The sequence below is a fragment of the Lynx canadensis genome, chromosome F1 (genome assembly GCF_007474595.2).
Source record: "Lynx canadensis isolate LIC74 chromosome F1, mLynCan4.pri.v2, whole genome shotgun sequence".
Taxonomy (NCBI): domain Eukaryota; kingdom Metazoa; phylum Chordata; class Mammalia; order Carnivora; family Felidae; genus Lynx; species Lynx canadensis.
Window position 1 is genome coordinate 62,830,703 of NC_044319.2, and position 23,346 is coordinate 62,854,048.

The 23,346-nt window shown below is 49.2% G+C and overlaps 1 protein-coding gene across 3 annotated transcripts in view; it reads right to left on the reverse strand.

Moving 5' to 3' along the window:
• The window catches only part of LOC115504938 (carboxyl-terminal PDZ ligand of neuronal nitric oxide synthase protein), a 287,020-nt gene extending 263,974 nt beyond the window's left edge, over positions 1–23,046 (reverse strand). For all 3 annotated transcript variants that reach the window (XM_030302196.1, XM_030302195.1, XM_030302194.1), the window contains exon 1: positions 22,874–23,046. In XM_030302196.1, the coding sequence (XP_030158056.1) occupies positions 22,874–22,978 (105 nt within the window). In that variant the 5' untranslated portion in view covers positions 22,979–23,046. The remainder of the gene's footprint in view (positions 1–22,873) is intronic.
• Between the last annotated feature and the right edge of the window lie 300 nt (positions 23,047–23,346).

The window sequence follows — 23,346 nt, forward strand, 5'->3', positions numbered from 1 at the left end:
GAATTTGAGTATTTTTTTCCACCTATTAGTTTTATTTCTCCAGATTCTGCCCATAATACATACAGAAATCATATACCAGGCACTGGGGACACAAATGTGACTTATGATCTCCTTGGCCAAAGAAACAAGTCAACCATTAGGAGAGAATCTGTGGAGATGAATCAATGTCAATTCATTAAATCATCAGTCGTCAACTATTGTGCAATGGGTAGCACAGAGCTTTCAGAGAAACATTTCCTTTTCTTGGAAATGTCCACAAACACCAGATTTATCATTGGTGGAGTGAAAAGTTCAGTGGGACGAGGTCAGGCCCTCAGGTTCTGTTCTTGATTCTGCCATAGGAAAGCAGAGATACCGTGGATGAAATCCTCGGCTCTGCCCCTCATTATTCCACACAAACCCCCAATTATATGTGCCTCTATTTTAAGAAAACCTACTAACTGAAACACTGAACTTCTTAAAACAAGAGATTGAATACCTTTCAATTTACTCTACAAAAGCCCTCTTCACTTGACAATACTCTGTTTACCCTTTACGCAGCAGGGAGGCCAGGGTCTGGGAGACGGGATGCGGCACACAAGAGCTCTGGAAGCCTGCAGAGCCAACCCTAGCCTTGGATCAACGGCCTTGACCTTGTCACTTTCATCCCTTTGTACTCTGTCCCCTCGCCCGTAAAATACCAGAGCTGACTCAGAACCTAAATCTTACATGACCCCGGAGGTCCCTTCCCACACGAACGCTCAGAGGCTCTTGTATCCTTCCCATTTCTTCTACAGACCATCCCCCCTTTCCTGGTGAAGTCACATCCCAGTTACCTAATGTCCACATCCTGGCAGACGGATCAATCCAAGCAAACAGCCAGAACACAACAGGACTGCACGTGGTGCTCACCACGTCCCCGGCTGTGGAGGTGCCCGCTCTCTGAGGCGTGGGAGGTGGGAACTTGTGCCCTCTCTTCCCTTAACTGTTCATCAATATGCTGCTCAAGCATAACCACCCTTAAGCAGCATTTATTTGTTACTTGTCCCATGTCCTCAAATATTTACACCTTTGGCTACTCCGTGGGGAGGAAAACCCCTTTGAACAATCTCAGCAGTGTGGCCTGTTGTAGGGGAAACAAAAAGATGGCATCCCGGTTTGGGGAAAATGGCGGCAATGGTGACCATATTTTTTGGGCCCTCCGCGATCCTTAAAAACAGAGCAACTATGTAGCAGAATTAAAACCTCATGGATGAAAACTCAACTCCAACAGGGCCAACAGAAGACCACTCACTGAAGACCACAGAAGTGGAGAACTACAGCAGTTGTCAGGGGCCGACAGCAAGGTCTGAAGGCAGGGGCAGCCCAGCCCCTGTAAACGCTCAATTGACTCACCAGGACTGGATCCCACAGGGAGGAGAAACCATCTGGAGCAGAATCGAAACTGAGCGGGACAGGTAACAGGGACAAAGGAAAGAAAAAGGTTCAGAGAGAGAGAGAGAGAGAAGGAAACAGAGACACCACATGTTCTAATCTAAATGAAATTGGAAAAGGAACTGTGCAGTCAGAAATCCTCCTGAACTTACCATCCTCTTAAAAGTTAAGGAAAACAGGGGCGCCTGGATGGCTCAGTCGGTTATGTGTCCAACTCTTGATTTCGGCTCAGGTCACGATCTCACAGTTGCTGGATCGGGCCCCACGGTGGGTTCCACACTGAGCGTGGAGCTTGCTTAAGATTCTCCCTCTCAAAATAAACATTTTTTTTTAATTCAGGAAAACAGGTTCATAATAAAAATTAATGAAAGTATCAGAGTCAACTCCATAGGCAGTTCTGAAAGAGAAAGAGTAAGGACCAAAATACCTCTGGAGATGTGGGACAATGAAAACACGCCAAAAAGACATTCAAGAAACATTAAAATGTAACATCATTTCAAAATGAGCTAAAAATACTGTAAATTATGCAAGACATGAAAACAAATTAGAATTATGAAAATTCAAAAGTGACTAAATTCAAGGAAGAATCAAAAAAAATTTTTTTAATCATTCTAGAAATGAAAACTCAACTAGAAAGAAGAAAAAATAAATCTGACAAAAGGCCTGGAAAGTCAGGAACATACTCAAATGAAAAACACAGAAAGATCAAAGGGATTTGAAAGTGGCAAGTACCGAAAACGGGCAAAGAAGAACCAATATAGGGATAAGAGGGGTTCTTGCAAAACAAAATAAACCAAAGCAAGGGAACAGAATTCTGAGAATAGTAATTCATGAAAACTTCCCCCCCCAAAATATATATATCGAAAACTTATGAAGAGCATACTATGTATCTGTGAACACAGACTCAGAGTAAAGACATATTCCAAGAAAACTAGAAGGCGTGTCTATACCTGGGAATATTGTCCCATGCATGAGCTTTTCCTCAGGATCCTAGAGAATGAACTTCAGAGGACCTAATGACGAGACGCATGGATAGAAGTATCCAAAGTATTAACCAAGCAGCTATAAAGGAATAAGGCTAAGTGAGGCTTAAAAGGGTCTATTACAACGTGCAACGACTACGCAATGGTATTCGCTTCCTATGGCTGCGATGACAAATTATCACAAACGTGGTAGCTTAGAATGACAGAAGTGTATTCTGCTATAGGTCTGGAGGCCACAAGTCCAAAATCAGTTCCACTTGACCGCAATCAAGGTGCTGGCATGCCGTCCCCCTCTCCAAGGGTTCTAGAGGAAAACTCCATTCCTTACTCTGCCAGCTTCTGGTGGCTGCATCACTGGGTCTCTGTCTCCAGGATCACATGGTTCTTCCCTTTCTGTGAATCATCTGTCTCTGCTTCCTCCTTCTAAGGACATCTTTGGTGGCATCTGGAGCCCACCCAGATAATCCAGGATAACGTCCCCTCTCGACATCCTTCTTCCTCACCTCTGCAATCTCTGCCATTTATGGGTGCTAGGGATTAGGACCCGGACACCGTGAGGGGTCACAGGTTATTCAGCCAACCACAATGATCTAGGGCAACATTCTCTTCAATGGTGGAGGACGGGGATGGCATAGGAAAACAAGGTTTTTTAATGTTTTCAGCATAACAACTGATGCTGGCCTTAATATTGCTATTCTGAGACAGCAGACTGGGTATTATGGGATAGAGCAAATGAGTAATTCCAGCATACTCCATTCCATCGTTCCCTACGCTCTTGAGAACCAGAAAGTGGTGTGGCAGAAAGAACAGAGGAAATACAGAAGAGGTTAAGTAGAAACCTCGTAGTCTTGAGTTGTAGTTGAAAATGGGAGCACGTGGGGCACGTGGGTGGCTCAGTCAGTTGAGTGTCCGACTTCCGCCCAGGCCACGATCTCGCAGTTCGTGGGTTCGAGCCCCGCATCGGGCTCTGTGCTGACAGCTCGGAGCCTGCAGCCTGCTTCGGGTTCTGTGTCTCCCTCTCTCTCTGTCCCTAACCCACTCACATTCTGTCTCTGTCTCTCTCAAAAATAAACATTAAAAAATAATTAAAAAAAAAAAAAGAGAATAGGAGTATGAACTCACAAGTATGTTTAGATCTGTCACATTCATTCTTGTGCTCTCTCTTTATATACCAGATTCAAGTCTGAAGCAGAAAATGTATCAGGAGTCAAAGAGAGGAGAAGGGCAAGAAAGCAGGGGATGGGGGTGGAAATCTCCAAGGCCCAGTAAAGAGGTCAGCTACCAGACTGTATGTATACATAAAGGAAAAGAAAGATGGTGTCACAGGACAGGGAATGAGGCGTTGATCGGCCCTCATCATGGTCACACACAACACAGAAAGGCAAATACTTTGGCCTACAGACTTGGATACTCTGGCTTCACCACAGTGTGGGTGGACACCTCAGAGCCCCTAGGTCTGCTATCAAACAGATCAACCCGCCTTCTGACGGAGAAGGTGGCCCCTTGAACCCCCACACTCTTACCTGCAAGGAGGCAAGCGCTGGGCATATCCAGTCACTGATTCAATTACGCATCTCATTGTAAACCCACAAAAAGGCATTCTGGTCCAATAAACCAGCTTGTCAATCTGAATAACCTAGGTCTGCTCACACATGTGCCTCACTGCGTATACATCGGTTCTCCTGGCTGCACGCGGCAGTCACCTGGGAGCTTTTAAAATCACAGTGATGGAGGGACACCCGGGTGGCTCAGTCAGTTAAGCATCTGACTTCAGCTCAGGTCATGATCTCACTGTTTTTTTCAAGCCCCATGTTCGGCTCTGCACTGACAGTGTGGAGCCTGCTTGGGATATTCTCTCTCTCTGCCTCTATCATATATGTGTGTGTATATGTGTGTGTGTGTATATATATATATATATATATATATATACACATATATATACACATGTATGTACATATATATGTATATATATGTATATGTGTATATGTGTATATATATATACACACAACATATATGTAATATATATTTTTATATATTTATATTGATTTTTGTATATGATATATATTTATATTTATATATTATATATATTTGTATTTATTTATATATTTATATATATGTATTTATTTATATATTTATTTATATGTTTATATATAACATGTATATATTTACATAATATACATTTATATATTATATACATGTTATATATGTTCATATATTATATATATATGGTTATACTATATGAGTGCTATATAAACATATGTTTTTATATATTATAAATCTTTATTTTATATATGTTATACATAGAGTAAAATAAAATTACAGTGACAGAGGAGTGCCAGGGTGGCTCCGTCAGTTAAGCGTCCGACTCGATTTTGGCTCAGGTCACGATCTCCTGGTTTGCAGGACTGAGCTCCGCATCAGGCTCCACACGGTCAGTGGCGAATCCTCGCTTGGGATTCTCCCTCTCCCTCCCTCCCTCTCAAAATAAACACACACTAAAAATTAATAATAAAACAAAGTTACGGTGATGGAAAGACCCCATCCCAGGAAGATGAAACAAGAAACTCTGGGGAAGCAGGATCTCTGCTTTGAAGAGCCTCACATGATCCTGAGGTACAGCTGGGTGGCAAGGCCCTGTCGTAATACAGGCCTAGGCTTCCGCGGCAGCAGGACCGAGGGCTAACCCCCGAGCAGCGGGCAGCGAGGCTGTGCCATTGAAGGCCACGGCCCTGGCCCCCAGAGCTGTCAGCACCCGGAGGCCTCTTCCTGCATGAATTTCTGCAAAACCCAAGACCGAACTCAGTCTTTTTTTTTCTTCTTCTTCTTCTTCTTCCATCTTCCTGCAGAATGTGACCCTGTACGGTTCTACAGGTTTTCAAAACTTCTCTTTTGACCGCATTAGGGACAACCCAACAACATGACTTAAAGGGTCCCCCCACCCCCGAGGAGGAGTGAAAAGTGTAAATGTTTGAGGACACAAGACAAGTAACAACTAAATGCTGCTTAAGGGTGGTTATGCTTGAGCAGCATATTGATGAACAGTTAAGGGAAGAGAGGACACGAGTTCCCACCTCCCACGCCTCAGAGAGCGGGCACCTCCACAGCCGGGGACATGGTGAGTGCCACGTGCAGTCCTGCTGTGCTCTGGCTGTTTGCTCGGATTGATCCGTCTGCCAGGATGTGGACATTAGGTAATTGGGATGTGACTACCAGGAAAGGGGGGATGGTCCGTAGAAGAAACGGGAAGGATACAAGAGCCTCTGAGCGTTCGTGTGGGAAGGGACCTCCGGGGTCATGTAAGATTTAGGTTCTTAGTCAGCTCTGGTATTTTACGGGCGAGGGGACAGAGTACAAAGGGATGAAAGTGACAAGGTCAAGGCCGTTGATCCAAGGCTAGGGTTGGCTCTGCAGGCTTCCAGAGCTCTTGTGTGCCGCATCCCGTCTCCCAGACCCTGAGGACACCCTCGTGAAGAGGCACGTCACTCCCACACGGCACACCCAGTGCCCAAGCCCTCTCCCGAAGAAGAGGGGAGTGAGCAGCCTCCAGTGTGTGCTTCAGACATGTGTGTCACGAGAAACAGGTACAAGGCCCTGCTGGAAAAAGGAAATCATCATGAAATGCACCACGGGCAGGAGGCACCAGGCGTCTAAAGGACGCTAAGGAGCAGCCTAACCTTGACGAACTAAACCCGTGAATTCCGCGCCTGCTTACGTGTGTTTAGGGAGCAGCTACTACGTGCCAGGCCGTCTGCCAAAAATACAGAAGTTCAACCACCTCTTACAGAGCCTATGCTACGGACACAGACGACAGATTATATGTGAAATGGTGCTTAGCAATCCAAGGGAGGGCAGCAAAGCTGGGAGACCAGTGGAGAAACCAGGATTTGAGGAGGTAAGCCCCGCAAGCGGAGCGTGGGGAGGATGCGTCCATCCCAGGTGTGCGAGAACCAAGAGAGCTTCGGGCCGCAGGCTGCATCACCTCAGCGGAAGAAAAAGGAGTCTCGTACCATAGAGATCTGCAGCATCTTGAAAGGGAAAGGCTGAGAGGGCAAAGCCAAGCAGCACATTCTCTGCGCAAAAACCAACACAACCCAGACGGCAGCTGGGCCGGGCCAAAGAAGAGTTACTGGCAGCAAGAGTCACACCAGGGACCCCACGCCAGACACGGGCTTCCAGGGAAAGGTAAGGGGGAGCAGAGCTGGGCAAACCCAATGGTGTTGGCTTCATGCATCTGGTCAAGATCAGTGGTGCACCTGCGATGCATCAGAAGTACATCAAATATGGTGCTCGTTTCAGGATTGCACGCCCCCCCAGTGGGTACCATGGTGGGGGAGGCCATAGAAGACAGAAGTCCTTGCAGGACAGGCAGTGGGTATTAACAGAAAGCCTTAGGGACACAAGGGAAGTTGCTAATACCCCTAACAACCTAATTAGCCTCGGGAACCCATTACAGACTTGTCACCAGAGACTTACAGAATCCCTGTCTGAACTTCTCATGTTTCAGCAACTTCCACTCCCAAGAAAAGGCTGGCGGGAAGAAAGGGCCGCCCCTTTGCTGCGATGGCCGACTGTCCAGGGACTGTGTTTTTACAGCCCTTGCAAGCATCCCACTCAGCGTTTCCCCACATGTCACAAGGGGCTCATACAGCCTCGGTCTCATGCTCATCGTTTTGCCTCAACAGACCTTCAAGTGCCAAGTCTCTACAGCCTGACAACGTGCTCCCTCAATTCGGAGGTAGTGAAAGAGATCAGGACTGCTCTAAGAAGTAGAGAACGCCACACGGGACCCGAGGACATCGGGCAGCTAAGGGCCTGACCCCTGGCGACCAGCTTAGGACCAGATACAGAGAGGAGGCACCTTAAACCACCTTTCCAGCTCATGCAGTTCAGGTATTAGAGAATCCTGCAAACGGATGGCATCCAAAGCTTTGTCATGTGAGTTGTAACGATCCGATCCAAGTTCAGACTATTTAACTCCGCATCTTTTCCGATTCTCCTTCCCAAACATGGACTGGCCCAGAGGGCACAATAGATGTTGTCTTTGTAGTTTCTCCTACATTTATCCCTTCATTTCCACGCCCCCCCCCCCAACTTGGTCATCCTGGTCCAGGTCCTACACCTGGGCTTTAGCAATGGCCCTCACTGCAATTTTTGCAAACAGCTCTCATCCCTTTCCTCGTCCTAACACAGGACACCTGTGTGTGTATACATATACACACAGGTACACAGCTCATCCCCTAAAAATATTTTTTGCTCCCCACTGTTTACAAGATTAAGCCACATTGCTCAAGCCTGGTACTTAAAGCCTCCTGGGATATAGGTCTTCCTACCTCAGTCATTTTTTCCTTTTCTTTTTTTTTTTTTTTTGGTCTCTCTTTAAAAAAAAAAACAAAACTAAACTAAACCCTACCATATAAACCCTCCTCTCCCCTACCCCAACCACAGGACCACCCTTCCCTGCACTTACCTAAAATCTGCCCCTTCCTTTCATCGCTTTCACACGTGGTCGTTCCAAACCGAAAGATGCCTTGCGTCTCTTGGCAACTTCCGGAGTGGACCACGCGCCCTTGTTCCAGCCACTACCAGCTCTCATCTCGAGTACGTGATGAGCCACTCTCTGGTCCATTATAACCCACCCACCCCCTGCCACAACCCACTCCTCACAGAACTAGTATAGTGACTTTTTTTTTTTTTTAATATTTATTTTGAGAGAGGGAGAGAGCACACACATGAAAGCAGGGGAGAGACAGACAAGGGAGCGAGAGATTCCCAAGAAGGCTCCGCGCTATCAGCACACAGCCCGACACGGGGTTCCCTCTCACCAACCGCGAGATAATGACCTGAGCCGAAATTAAGAGTCATTTAACGCCCCTGCAAGACCCCTTCCAAAGTCACAGACCAAGCCACTCACAGCTGCCTCTGAAAACTGTCCTGGGGAAGAATATAAACAGATAAGCTCTCCCCCAACACAGCAGAACCCACAGCTCATGAGGAAACCTCAGTGGAACATTCCTTTGGAAAAAGCAAGGCCTTGTTTTAGCAAATTTGTGGTCCAATTTTGTCTCAGATTTGGACATGGAGCCAGCGACCTTGGACAAGTCATTTAATACCGAGCCTTCAAAACCTCCACGGTAAAAGGGAGAAGAAAACGTCTATCATGCAGTGTAGTTCAAAGGATTAAATGAGAAAGCTTAGAAAACAGCTTGTAGAATACCCAGCACACAGTATGTGCTCAATACATAATCCTGCCATTACACCTGTCTTTCCATCTACCCAGACCTCCCCATCTACATGGATTTCCCCTAAGTCACCATCTGGCCTTCTGACTCTCTGACCTCCACACCAAGCACTGTGCCCCAAAGACAGAAGCACAATAAATACTTCCTATAGGACCGGATCCATTTCTACATCTGCATTTAGGAACATGTATTTAGGGAACCCAAGTTAGGTTCACAAAGGGCTAAACAGAGGGGAAAAAATAAATCTATGGAAGGAGAGTGAATGTAAGTACTATAAGGACTTGGGAGGGAGGACACGATGATTCATAAAGACCACCACTTGGGGAAGAGCCCAGGTCTTTCTGGTCTTTCTACCCAAACTGCCTTGCCCTGCTCCAGCGCTGACCCTGAGATTCTCAATTGTGCGTCTTGATTTGATCACAATCACCTCGGGAGCTTTAGTGACGTCTGACAGGGTTATAGTTCCAGGCGTGCAAGTTGTTTCGACAATTCCATACCCCATGCTCACCAGGACAAGTGTGTTCACCATCTAATCACCATGCAACTTTATCACAATATCATCGACTGTGTTCCCTCGGCCGCATTGCTCTGCTCTGACTTATTTTTTGTAACTAGAAGTTTGTACATCTTAATCCCCATCACCTGTTTCACCCACCCACCTCTACCTCCCATATGGCAATCGCCAGTTTGTTCTCTGCATTTATGAAGCTACGTGTTGTGTTCTTTTCCAGATTCCACATATAAGTGAAATCACATGGCATCTGTCTAACTCAGCACAATACCCTCCACGTCCATGTTGTCACAAATGACAAGATCTCATCCCTTTTTTATAGCTGAGTTAATATTCCACCATATGTGTCCATGTACACACACACACACACACACACACAAACTTCATCATCCATTCATCTTTTTGGTTTTTCTTAATTTTGAGAGAGAGAGAGAGAGAGAGGGAGCTAGCAAACAGCTAGCAGGAGAGGGGCAGAGAGGAGGAGAGAGCGAATCCCCAGCAGGCTCTGCACCATCCGCACGGAGCCCAATGCAGGACTCGAACCCATGAACCAGGAGATCATGACCTGAGCCGAAATCAAGCATCGGTCACTTACCCCACTGAAACATCCAGGTACCCCTATTCACCTTTTAAAGTTCCAAATGTGCAAAACTCCTATTTCCAGAAACATGGAGGAGACAAACTTTTCTCTATTCCTCCTGCTAATAACCAGCAAACTCCAGCCATTATACATAAAACAAGCAGAAGAGGACTTGGAGAGATGGAAAGAAGGCCAGCCAGCCAAGGACCTCAGCACCCAAGGCACAACGTGGCACCTGGCTTCCCTGCGTTTTCCTTCTGCCTCACACATCCCAGACCGGTTGCTGGAGAAGCCAGAGACCCAGAAACGCCAAAAGACAATTTAAAAAGTCCCGGGGCACCTGGCTCAGTCAGAACAGCATGCGACCCTTGATCTCAAGGTTGTGAGTTCGAGCCCCACGTTGGGTGTACAAATTACTAAATAATAATAAACTTAAAAGAAAAAGAAAGGTCTAAGAAGAGACTGCTTTCTCCAGCCAAAGGACCAGGACAGGGGCAGCGTCACAAGACAGACAACAGCTTTACTCCAGCCCAACGCCATACAAGAAAACCGTACCTCCCACCCTCACTGCTACCTGTGGGGTCCAGAAACCCGACTTCGGCCTTCACCAGGCTGTATAGAGACGCCTGCACCCTTACCTTCCTCCAGGGCTATCAGGGAAGGCTGAACGGAAGCTGGGCCACGGGGGCAACACAGCCTCCTCCCCTCCTTGCTGGGGGGCAGAGGAGGCCTAGGGGAGAGTCCAGAACTTTCACCACCGCCCAGCAGTTAAAAAAGGCAGAGCATCAGGGGTGCCTGGGTGGCTCAGTCGGTTGAGCATCCGACTTCGGCTCAGGTCATGATCTTGCGGTCTGTGAGTTCAAGCCCCGCATCGGGCTCTGTGCTGACAGCTCAGAGCCTGGAGCCTGCTTTGGATTCTGGGTCTCCCTCTCCCCCTCCCCCGCTCGTGCTCTGTCAAAAATAAATAAACACTAAAAAATTAAAAAAAAAAAAAAAAGGCAGAGCATCAGCGGAGGCCCCATAAGCGAGGCAGGTGAGGCCCTCCTGCCCGCCTCCAGTGTGGGATCAGCCGAAGCCCAGGAGAAGACTCTAGACTTCTGCCTCCACCTGACAGTAATGAGGCAGCACTCCCCGCCAAGGACAGAGGAGCCTCGCTGAAACAGAAGATTTAATTAAGATCCAGAATCTCATAACATAATACCCAAAGCGTCCGGCTTTCAATCAAACATCATTCATCATTCTGGGAACCGGGAAAACCTCAACATGAATGAGCAAAGACAATCAAAAGATGCCGACACAAGAGGACAGACATATTAGAATTACCTGACAAAAAATTTTAAGGCAGCCTTCATTTAATGTGCTGGAGACCAAAAAAAAAAAAGTCTCAGCAAAGAAACCAAGGACATAAAAACTGCAACTCCCAGGCTACAACCCTGTACAAGCTGGATTTATTTTTTTTAATGTCTATTTATTTTCGAGACAGAAACAGAGTCTGAGCAGGGGAGGGGCAGAGAGCGTGGGAGACACCGAATCCGAAGCAGGCTCCAGGCTCCCACCTGTCAGCACAGAGCCGGACGCGGGACTCGAACTCATGAACCGCGAGATCATGACCTGAGCCAAAGTTGGACGCTTAACCGACTGAGCCACCCAGGGGCTCCTGTATGAGCTGGATTTAAATCGCTGGGAGCCCCCAGCCATCAGTCTTTTTTTTTTTTTTTTTTTTTTCCTTCTTTACCTCCCCAATGAGCGACGATGTTTCAGACCCAGGGCGTCTGTCAGCATTGCCTGGGAAACATGATCAAGACAGAGGTCAGGCCCTCTCACTACTTCAACAAGCCTGGGCCTCCGTATTTTTATTCGTTTCCAGATGATTCCGAGAGACGCCAAAGTTTGAGAACAGCTGCTTTCACTAATCAAAGGAATCTGCAGGTGATTCTCCTCATTGAAAGACGCTGCAAAATTCTGGGCCTGGAGGAGGACAGAGTCGCATTTCAATAACCTTGAGTCCAGAAGTAGTTTCCATCACACTTTGGGTACGGGCGCCCAGGACATAACGCGCTTCACCTGGGCGGCCACATTGAAAAAAAGAAACTCCAGGGGCGCCTGGGTGGCTCAGTGGGTTAAGCGCTCGACTTCAGCTCAGGTCATGAGCTCACGGTTTGTGAGTTTGAGCCCCGCGTCGGGCTCGGTGCTGACAGCTCAGAGCCTGGAGCCTGCTTCAGATTCTGTGTCCCCCTCTCTCTCTGCCCCTCCCCTGCTCATGCTCTGTCTCTCTTTGTCTCAAAAAATACATAACATTAAAAAAATTTTTTCTTTTAATAAAAGAAAATCCACGCACAGCGAGGGCCGGTTTGCAAAGAGAGCTACAGTCCAGGTCCAGGTTGTGTGTGTTTATGTGGAAATAGCACGGGAGTGAGAGATTATGTTACCTGTCACTTGGCCCCTGGGAGACATTCATCTTCCTCTTGGCAGAAAAAGAAATGCTTCCACATGAGCGCCTCTCCCCGTCCAAAGAGACCAAAACAAAAAGGGAAGAGTTTATAATCAAGAGAGAACAAAAAGACACAACTCAGGGGCTTCTCTGTTGTGCACGGAGATTTCCAAGCCAGGGCAACAGCAGCTCCCAGGCTGAAGTTTTCCAGCATTTGTAGTCTCCTGGGCGGGGGTGGGGGGGGCCTCAGAAATGCAGGAAAAGGCAGGGAAGGGGGCGTGGAAGTTGCTGGGAGGAAGAGGTGTGGTAAGGGGGGTGGGGGGGAGAGGAACCCATCGCTAGACAGGAAGTGCGTGGCAAGAGCCCAGCAAATAACACCCCTCTCCAGGAAGGAAGGGCCCCCAAAGCTCCTCGCCCCTCAACTGCTATCCCTCTCACTAATGCCTCATGTCCCTGTCTAGAGCTCAGCCACACGGCCCACAAGAGCGGTCTCGGCAGATGGCCCATCGCCTGCTGGCACACAGCAGACCAGTCCCTGGGCCACAGGCAAGAAGACCACCACTTTTAATGACCATTTGCCCATTCAACCTAACCTAGAAAGGTGTGCCTCAGTTTCCTCATCTGCAAAACGGGTACAATAGCACCTACTCTCACGGGGCCGCTGTAAAGATTAAGTTAGTTAACATACGTAAAAGGCTGAGAGGGGCGCCTGGCTGGCTCCGTCGTCGGGAGAGCGTGTGACTCTCGATCGCAGGGTTGTAAGTTCGAATCTCACACTGGGTGTAGAGATTACTTCAAAAGAAAACCTTTAAAAACTAAAAATAAATAAATAAAACGCTGAGAACCAAGGGTAGAAGGTGGTAGTTGACAAATATTAGCTCTTGGTATTTTGAAAGATATGCAGAGATGCCTTGGGCCAAACTGCCTGGCTTTGACTGGAAGGTCTGTCCATTACTAACTACGGACCTTGAGCAAGTTACTCGGTCTCTCTCTGCCTCGGCTTCCCCATCTGTAAAAGTCGGCGAGAGAACCTTAACTCAGGCAGCTGTTGAGAGGATTAACCATTTCACAGAATGTGAACAGTGCCTGGAACCCAGTAAGTGCTTTGAACGTGATAATGGTGATTCTGTTAGCTTTCTCTGATGCGGACCATACGAGGTTGAGGTAGGGGGAACCTCTCCTTGGCCCTCGAGCAGCTCATAGCCCAGATCAGGAGATGAGAAATGCACACCCAGAGCCAGCAGGGAACAGCACCCAGAATACAGAACATGGGACAATTCTGCAAGCACACACTTCCCACCCACGTGCTCACGCACGGGCTAAGGGAGCTCAGACTCTTCTGCATACAGGGTGCACTGGGTGGCAAGTGCCCCCTTCCCGGACACCCCTTAGTAGGGAGTCCCAGGTCTCCCTCACCTCTCAGGGCCGATCATTTCACCAGGTCTCCTGGAAAGCACTGTAGCCTCTAGAGTATGTGGGGGAGAAGCCACGGCCCTCAGTTCTCATGGATGGACCACAAGGGTGTAAGAACACACAAGTCTCCGAGAAGCGCTGCACCAAACCAACCGCCTTGCCCGCAGCGGGAGAGGCGTAGGGGTCTGAAAGCGTTCCGACACTCTGGGCACGGAACTTGCTGGAAGTGCCATTGTAAGTCACTTTTAAACCAGCTGCTCTGGTGCTTAAAAGGAAACATGATGCTGAATAGAAAAATTGAAAAGGGAAATGTAAGCATCACAAGATATTAATTAATCCCATGATGCGAGATTCCTTCTGCTCAGATTACCCCTGCTTAAAGAAATATTTATCCAAGAAATTTCAGAGAGAGACAGGGCAGACAGACAGCACGCCGCACTTAACGAGATTCTGTGATTTTTAATCCTAACGAGGCTCACGGGCTGGAACAAATGGGATGGGGGCATGCCCCAGGAGCTAGTTAACCCTTCTTTATTCCCTCCCAAGGAGGCTGACAGCTATTTTAAGCCCACAAAGTAGTCACGCTGCCTGAGTTGCAACTTTGAGAAGCACTCTGGCCGACTTGGCTGGATCTTTACCCCGTGTGCAGAATGGGGATGGTGCACCAGGAGGCCTCTGACTTATCAGAGAATGAATCTGCTAACTCCACAGATTACAACCAGATGAAACACACATGAAATTTAAGGTGCAATTTGTCGGATGAAGTAACAATAAAAATAGCAGCCGGGCCTGAGCCAGGCACAGCACCAGGCGTTTCCACGTGTAACTCACTTCCACCTGTAACTCATTTACTCGTGAACCCCAGAAGGTACGTATTCGTACCCTCTTTGTTCAGACCAGGGCACCACAGGAGAGAGGCTAAGTAACTCCCACGGGGTCACGCAGCAAGACAGGGCCAGGATCTGAACCCAAAGACAGTCTGGTTCCGGAATCCATGCCATGCCGCACGTCAACCAAATTCATGTCACCAAACTTACCAAAGAGCAAGTTAAAGGAAACAAAACAGTGAATGAGGGGGGAAAGGTGTCGATTCGTTAATGAGAACACAACAGGCTGCAAATATGTTTTTTACTAATAAATGGCAATTAGGTATTCCTGAAACTGGCCATATGTTCTGTAATCAAAGATTCTAATTCCACCGCACGCCCATCACAGGAATTCCATTTAATGCAGGAAAAAATGCTTACTCGGCACTTCCCCTGGGAGGAAAAGCCGCTCTGTGAGGTGGGAGTACGGATGCGTCCTGGGAGGCCGGAGAGGCCCTGAGGTCCCCAGGGACCCAGGCAAAAAGCACGGGAACTGTGCTTGAGAGGGGACTGAAGCCAGCTAAGGCAAATGCATTTCTTGGGCTCACAGCAGGGCCCTCCTGGCAGTCCTCATAGTGAACATCCCAGAAATCATGTTCCTTCCCTCCAAATGCACATTCTATATGCAAGTCGCTGCCTGAGCACGGCAGAAGGTACAGGCATTGGGGGGCAGAGTGACAGGGCCCCCGATGACGACATGCGGAGAAAAAAAATCACAGCCAGCAGCTCAGCACCACCATGGGGTCTCGTCAGTCCCTTCCACACAGAGGAGGGACTGGTAACATCCACCTCACCAAGTGACACTGGGTGGGACGTGACAAGGGGGCCTAGGGAACGGGGTGTGCTCTGATTGGGTCAGAGCGCAGGGTGATAAAGGGAATTATTCAGAAACAGAGAGCGCTGAATATCATGCTAAGAATCGGGACCTAATATAGTAGGCCTAGGAACTCACTGTGTTTTGGAGGAGGAGGGACAACATAATTATACTTCGGGGAAATTACCAGAGCACAAGTTAAGAGGATCAAGCGGAAGTCTCCAGAAAGTTACTCAAACAGTCCGGGGAGAGGCGGTGAGAGTGTGAACCGGCCAGAGGTGGGAAAGGATGGAATGGGCGGAGGTGCGTGGATGGAGGTCACGGAGAAGATTCAAGAACACAGCAACTGACTTCATGTGGAGGCTAGCGGAGAGAATAGCCTGGCCACGGCAGGGACCCAGTGAACAGCCAGTGAGTTTCGCCTGTTATATGACAGGGTCCAGGCAGTGCTCCCAAGTATCAGGCCTGGGTACCCGAGAGCATGCTGGGGTCGCTAACAGAAGTCCCAAGTCAGAGAGGTTTGCTATCCAGCTTGTTGAGGGGAAGGAGCCAGCAACCTGTTCCTCGGTGCAGAGACCACGAGCAGGAAACGGAAAATGAAGATCCGGACTCTGGACTGGAGTTAGGGGTCCAGGAGCCAACCCGCACAGCAATCAAGCCCTCACACAACAGGTGCGAGGGAGGAGAAAGAGCAGCCAGCAAAGAGGAGATTCTGCTCAGAGAGCAGACCACGGAGGACGGGCTGAGCAGGAAGAAAACTCAGGAAGCACAAAGACAGAAAAGGGTAACAGCAGGACAACTGCTTTTTTTTTTTTAAGTTTATTTATTTTGAGAGAGCAAGTGGGGAGGGGCAGAGAGAGAGGGAGAGAGAGAGAGAATCCCAAGCAGGCTCCTACACCCAGCCTGGAGCCCGATGTAGGGCTTGATCTCCCCACTCTGGGATCGTGACCTGAGCCAAAATCAAGAGTCAGACGCTCAACGAACGGAGCCACCCAGGCACCCGCAACTCAGTAACTTTTTTTTAAAAAGACAACCCAAAAAATGGGTAAAGGATCTGAACAGGCGTTTCTCCAAAGAAGATATATAAATGCCAAATAAACGCGTATTCTATATCATTCATCAGGGAGATGCAACTCAAAGCCACAAGGAGATAGCGCCTCACACCCACTAGGCCGGCTAGAATCAAAAAGTCAGACAATTACAAGTGTCGGTGAGGATGCAAAGAAACCAAAACCCTGCTGGTGGCCAAGGTGCAGCCATGCTGGAAACCACCTGGCAGTTCCACAAATGATTAAACCTGGCTACTACGATATCTAGCAATTCCACTCCTACTTATCTACCCACAAAAAATGAAGCCATACCTCCCTACAGAAACATGCACACCAGTGTTTACAGAAGCAGTATTCACAGTAGCTAGAGCATAAACAACCTTGGGGCACCTGGGTGGCTCAGTCAGTTAAGCTTCCGACTCTCAATTTCGGCTCAAGTCATGATCTCGCGTTTCACGGGTTGCCCCACGATGGGCTCTGCGCTGACAGCACGGAGCCAGCTTGGAATTCTCGGTCTCTCTCTCAAAATAAATACGCTTAAAAAAAAATAAACAACCTTAATGTCCGTCGATGGATGAATGGATAAACAAATTGTGGTATGTCCATACAATGGAATATTATGCAGCCATAAAAAGGAATGAGGCTTTGACGCAGGCAGTGTAGACTGAAAACACTATGCTAAGTTAAAGATGCCAGTCACGCGCACATGTGCACACACATAAATCATACTTTATGATCCCACTGATACGAAATGTCCTTTCTAGAGACAGAAAGTAGATTAATGGTTGCTTAGGGCTGGGATGGATGGAGGGGTAGGGGGATTATAACCAGAGGGTATATAGGTTCCTTTTCTGTTTGTTTATTCTTTTTTTTTTTTTGGAGAAAGAGAGAGACGGAGTGCAAGCAGGGGAGGGGCAGAGAGAGAGAGGGAGATATAGAATCTGAAGAGGCTCCAAGCTCTGAGCTGTCAGCACAGAGCCCGATGCAGGGCTCGACCTCACAAACTGTGAGATCATGACCTGAGCCGAAGTCGAACACTCAACCGACTGAGCCACCCAGGCGCCCCCAGAGGTTTCTTTTTGAGGTGACGAAAATATTCTAAAATTGACTACAGTGATGGTTACACGTATCTGGAATATACTAAAAACCACTTAATTGTCTATTTTAAGTTAGTGAATTGTGTGGTGTGTGAATTATGTCTCCATAAAGCTATCAGAAAGCAGGGGGAAAGGAAGCTCACTTTCCAAAAAGAGGAAGGAAGAAGGACGGCGAGGTCACTGAGGAGCTAAAAGCAGCCTTGAGGCAACGAGGCTGTGAGGAGGCAGATAATTATAGTCAAAGAAAGCGTTCTGAAAGTTCGAGTTCTTGGAAGTAGCAGCATTATGAGTAAGCGATAACAAACAGTGCGTCTGATTAGGGTCTTGGAGGTAATGACTGTGGCAAAGGTCAAATTCCGTGTGGCTGCACGATTCGCATCACTAAAACAACTGGGACGTTTGGGGCCAAGGAGACCAGACCGAAAGCCATCGATTCATGAAACGTACGGCCAGGTAGAAATAGACTTGCCCATCAGATCCCCAACGCCAGCTGTGGAAGAACACCCTGGGACACCCTGACGCATAAAAAAAAAAAAAAAAAAAGGCATCATTTCAGAGCAGCGCTGTATCTTTGAGACTTACTGCCCCCCAAAAGTGGTAGGAGAAGATAACAACGGGAGGGGCGCCCGGCTGCCTCCATCCGTAGAGCATGGGACTCCTGATCTCGGGGCAGTGAGTTCAAGCCCCATCTTGGAGGTCAACTTAGTTTAAAAAAAAAAAAAAAAAAAAAAAGATAACAATCAGTTTGAAAGCATCTGGGCAAATACACAAGAAGGTGAAATAAGCCATGATGGTATCCGTGTATACAGCAGGCCCTGCATCTGGATCCCCGCTGGTCCAGAACCCTAGAAAAACAGGACCCTGGAGGCAGAGTTCACACACCCAGGATATAGTGAAGTCGATGGGAGCCTTTACCACGCTGCAGGCTCCAGTGTGAGTCAGAACACCCCTTTTATGGCGAGCCAATAACGTTATGTCCTAATCTGGAAGCCCTCCCAACAGCATGCTGTTCAGGGTTACCGGCATCTCTAAAATCCGCATCATGGAAAACACCAGCCAGTGAAGCCATTTAGCAGGGAGGGAAGGAAATAGGGCCACAGAATTGAGTTCAGATTTGACCAAGAGCTCCCAAACTGCAAAATCACTCCGCAGGGTGACAATATATACCTACTGCTTTCAGACTTTCTACAACTGGACATTTCTTGCACTTGACAAAGGATTTATTATTGCTGGCTATGTAGGTTCCTGACGCTGGGGAAGGGGGCTATACACAGAAGCAGGAGACAAGGTCCTCAACACTCAGAACACCGGAGAAGGTGTATGCAGAGGGAAAAGAACACAAAATTTTGTGGCAGACCATGACCCAAAGACAGCTTCGGCAATCTCTCCCGCCCCATGGGCACCCCTGCGATGTGACCTTAATACCCCCCCAAGAATGAAGTCCATTTCTCCCCTTGAATCTGAGCCAGCCTATGGCCTGATTTGACCAACAGAATACAAAAACGACCCTCTGTAACTTTGGAGGCCCGGCCTTAAGAGCTTCTACCTTCCCTGCTTGGAACACTGTCTCTTGGAAGCCAGCTGCCAAATACAAGCACCATCAGGCTGTGAGGACATCCAAGCTACCCACTGGAGAGAACCATCACGTGGAGGACCAGCCATGTGAGTGATACCTTCTAGGACCTTCCAGCCCAGCCCAGCCATGAAGCCAAATGAGTGAGCCAGTCAACATAAGAACGGCCCAGCCAAGTCCTGCCTGAATTCCTGGCCCACGAATCATGAGCCAATTAAACAGATACTGTTTTAAGCCACTGAGTTTTCAGGTAGTTTGTCAAGTGGCAACAGATTCCTGAAACTAACTTGAAGCCAGGAAACTAGGCCAGAGTCCTGGTTCCCGTTCGCATCTAGCCAGGTGACCCTGGGTCAATGACTTCCCCCTGGACTGCAATTTCCTCATCTGTAAAATGAGAAGGTTGTTGCAGGTGCACTAAAGTGCTATCCAGTTGTGACAACGGGTGAGGCCATCAGCGCTGTGGATATAGAGGGGCAACTACTTCAGCATCGGAAGGAACCGTGGACCAGGAGACAAAAGTACTGGATGGTTAACAGAGGGGACAGCTACATGGCTCATAGTAAGTGCTCACTAAATACCAGCTCTAATCATATTGTCTTAGCAGTTCTGTGACTATAGACAAGTTAATCCCTCTGATCCCCAATTTTTTTTCATTTGAGAAATGGAGATAAAACCAATGTTTCTGTTTCTACGTGAAGAAAACTCTTTGTATGGGAAAGTCCCATGCAAATCAAAAATCACCTACAAATGGAAGGCATAACTATGTTAGCAACACTTGTATTGTTCTTTGGGCCAAAACCATTAGCAGTCTCCTCCTCGCCCAGCAAGGGGAGAGAGTCAGGAGATGGCACTGGCCCCCAGGAAGACACCCCGGGAAAGGGAGAGGCTGGTACAGAAGGGCCATACAAGCATTCAAGCCGAGTGAGATTTTTACCACCCACCCACCAGCAATGATCAATGGGCGAGGCACCCATGCTGAACACGGAACGCAGGTCATCCCTCAGGAGCCACTACCAGTCCGTGGGGACATCTGGAAACAGCCCAGCATTAAAAACTTAAGTAACTCCTACATCAGAGTCCAAGAGGCCAGCAGCCTGAGGATGCCCCACCAGTGAGCTGTGAATGAGGCCACTGCCCGGCATAGAGTGAACACTCCATAAAAATGACTAAATAAGCAATACCTTTGGGAGTCTGAAGCCAAAGTTCCCAGGTTGAAATGCTGGCTTTGCCATCCACAGCTGTGTGCACCAAAGCAGGCAACAACCTCCCTGAGCCTAGATCCTCATTCATAAGACATGAGGAGACCCACCTCCAGGGAAGGGGTAAGAATTACACGATTCCGCTTAATAATTAAATGCACAATGTTGTTTGTAAGTGCCCAGACCCTCTGACCCCCAGACGCCCTCCAACCCCAGCCACAACCTTTCAAATCTCTGCAGAACCCTGAAAATGAGCGGCATCCATCCAAACAGTCACTTCACCCAGTGTTGATTCTGAAAAGCTGCCAGCCCTTGGGACAGAAAGACATGGGCTCATTTTCCAAGGGTATCTGACAAGGCAGCAAGAATACATTTACATCTTACAGCCTGTGATTTTCCAAAACAAGAGACGAATGTGGTGTGGATTTAACCCTGAAATCCCAGGGACCACGCAGGCCCACAGACACTGCTCTGTTGGGAGGCGGAAACCAACCAGAGGCGGCGCTAGCCCATGGGACAGAAAAGCTTCCACTTCCACCTCCACTCAGGTCTAGACTGACGGGGTCTGACGGTACTGGCGTCCAGCATCCATTACAAAGGGCTGGGGGTTAAGACCCAGCTCGGAGCCCCGCCCTCGCTCCTCTACCTCGCAGAACTCAGAGCAGGCCTCCTTGGTCCCCTAGGTCTCAGGTCCGCATTGGGAACACCGCCTGGACCAACTGTGAAACCCCCTCTACTCAAGCACCACTGCGTGTGAACCCAGGGAAGTTGCTAACGATCGGCACTACGTCATGCAGCCCCCAGGCGTTCGCTTAGGGAAAAAAAAACTGCATATGGGGAAAGCCAAGGTAAGATCCAGCAAGCTGGAGGCCAGCCTCAAGCCCCATGCTTCTCAAAGTCTGGTCCCAGTCACTTGCATTAAATCACCTGGAATGCTCATTAAAGGTACACAGTCCCAGGCTCCCCAACTCCCCAGATGTAGCAAATTAGACTTGGGGAGGGGGGGTGGCAAGAATCAGACTTTTCAGTCCCCTCACCTGGTGATTCTTACGCATACCGGGTTCTGAGACCCAGTTGGGACCAAAGGCAGAGACTGAGAAAAGAACAAAAAGGATTTATTTTATGTACTTGTTTATTTATGTTGAATAAAAAGGTTTTTAGAACACTTTAATTCTGATCCCCGTTCTTGCCCTCATTCTTGTGGAGCACTGGTGAGCCACACAAGGCGAAGCCAATTCCCCAGTTTCAGTACATCCAAGAAAACTGAGTGATGACCGTGATGAAAATTTCATACTTTAACATGAAAAACTTGCTCACCAAAGCAACAGGCCTCGACGAAAATTAACCCAAACACCCCATCTTAGACCAACCAGGTCTATTCCGGGAGAAGCAAGATAAGATCTCGGCCACAGCCCCACTCTGGTCCCAGCCATACCCAGCAGTTCAGCTGTGCAGGGTTTGACGGGGAGGGGGGGGGGGGTCCTAGCGCTAGCAAATATGGCTGGGAGAAGGTTATTCGGAGGGATTTAAAAAAAAAAAAGGTTAAGATTCACCAAGTCACACATCTCCAGAAGAAGGAAAAAAATCTAAAGATAACTGACTGCATGGGGCGCCTATCAGACACTCCAAAGATGTTTCACAAATTGAAGGAAAAAGCCACCTGACAGAGTCATCCTTGCCGGAAATCACACCCTGCATCCACGAAGTCATCAAGGAAAAAAAGGGAACGAAGAGTAAAACTGCCTCCACATCGGAAGTACTGTCTTTTCAAAACCAGCAAGAACCTAAAAAACAACCCACTCGGAGGGGCAGTACTTTCCTTCACTTATCAGTGACAGGCACACTGAGAAACCCTGGACCTTTGGGGGCGGGCGGCATAAAGAAAGAGCAGAAGCACTCTTCCCAAGCGATGGGCAGCGGGAGCCCCAGCTGGGATCGCAGAAACCAGAACGCCTCACCCCGGGGAAGTGCGTCCCAGGGGGCCAGCCTTTATCCCGCACCTACTGGTCCAGTCCCGAGGCTTGCGCCCCGCCCCCTCCCCGAAGGACGGACCTGCTGGGGCTCCGGCCTCGGCCCTGAAAATTCCAGTCATCCCCGCTAAATTCTTGAGCAGCGGTTCCCTGCTGGCTGCTGAAACTTAACATTACGCCACAAAACTAGCAAATGGGCAGCTTTCACCCCTCCCCCCTTCAATGACTGGCACTTGCAAAGGAGTCGTGGCAAATCAAGCATTTAAGAAGTGACTGACACTTGGACCCGGTTACCTGGAATTTAAAAAAAAAAACCACTCCGGTATTATTTTCCTCGATCAGGAAGCAGGCATTCCCCCTTTAAAAGACCTTCCTGAAAACACCTCTCCCAAGGGATCCCAGCAGGTAAATAACACCAGAGCTTCCCTAAAGCGATTCTAAAGAACCAGGGGACCTGGCTGCGCTCCCCCGCCGGCTTCTCCTCCGCGGAAGGAGGGATCGGCAAGTCGAGCAGTCCCGGGAGGTGAGGATGGGGGAGTCTGCAGGTGGGAGGAGGGGGCGAAGCCATACCGCCCAAACTTCGCAGCTGCTCTGTAGCAGTTCTGGGCAGGAGCCCGGGGAATTCAGTCCCGAGAAGGGAAGTCACCTCCCTAACATTAAGGCCCCCCTCCAGCCCCGCGTCCGCTCGGACGTGCCCCCTCCCGGGCAGCGCCCCCTCCCCCCGGGACCCCTCACCTTGGCCTCGAAGCAGATGCCGTGCTGGAAGGCGTCTTCGTTGTGCAAGGGGATCCGCAGGTCGTGCCCATCGTCCACAAGGTTGTACTTGGTTTTGCTGGGCATGGTGACCCGCGGTGGACCGGCTCCTCCAGAGGCGGCAGCGGGAAGGGGCCGGCCAGACCGGGCAGGGGAGCGGAGGGGAGGGGCGCGCGGCGGCCGCGGGAGCCGGGACCCGAGCGGCGCCGAGGGCCGGGCGGCAGCGGGCGGCGCGGCTGCGGGCGGCGCTGTGGCCGCGCGATTTCTGCGGGCGAGGAGGGCGGCGGCGGGAGCGGGCGGGAGCGGGCGGGAGGCGGCGGGCCGGGGGAGGGGAGCGGTGGGCGCGCGGCCCGAAGCGGGACCCGGCGCGGCGGCTGCCCCGGACGAGGAAGAAAAGGCGGCGGCGGCGGCGGCGGCGGCGGTGGCGGCGGAGCGGGGTGCCTGTCACGGAGACG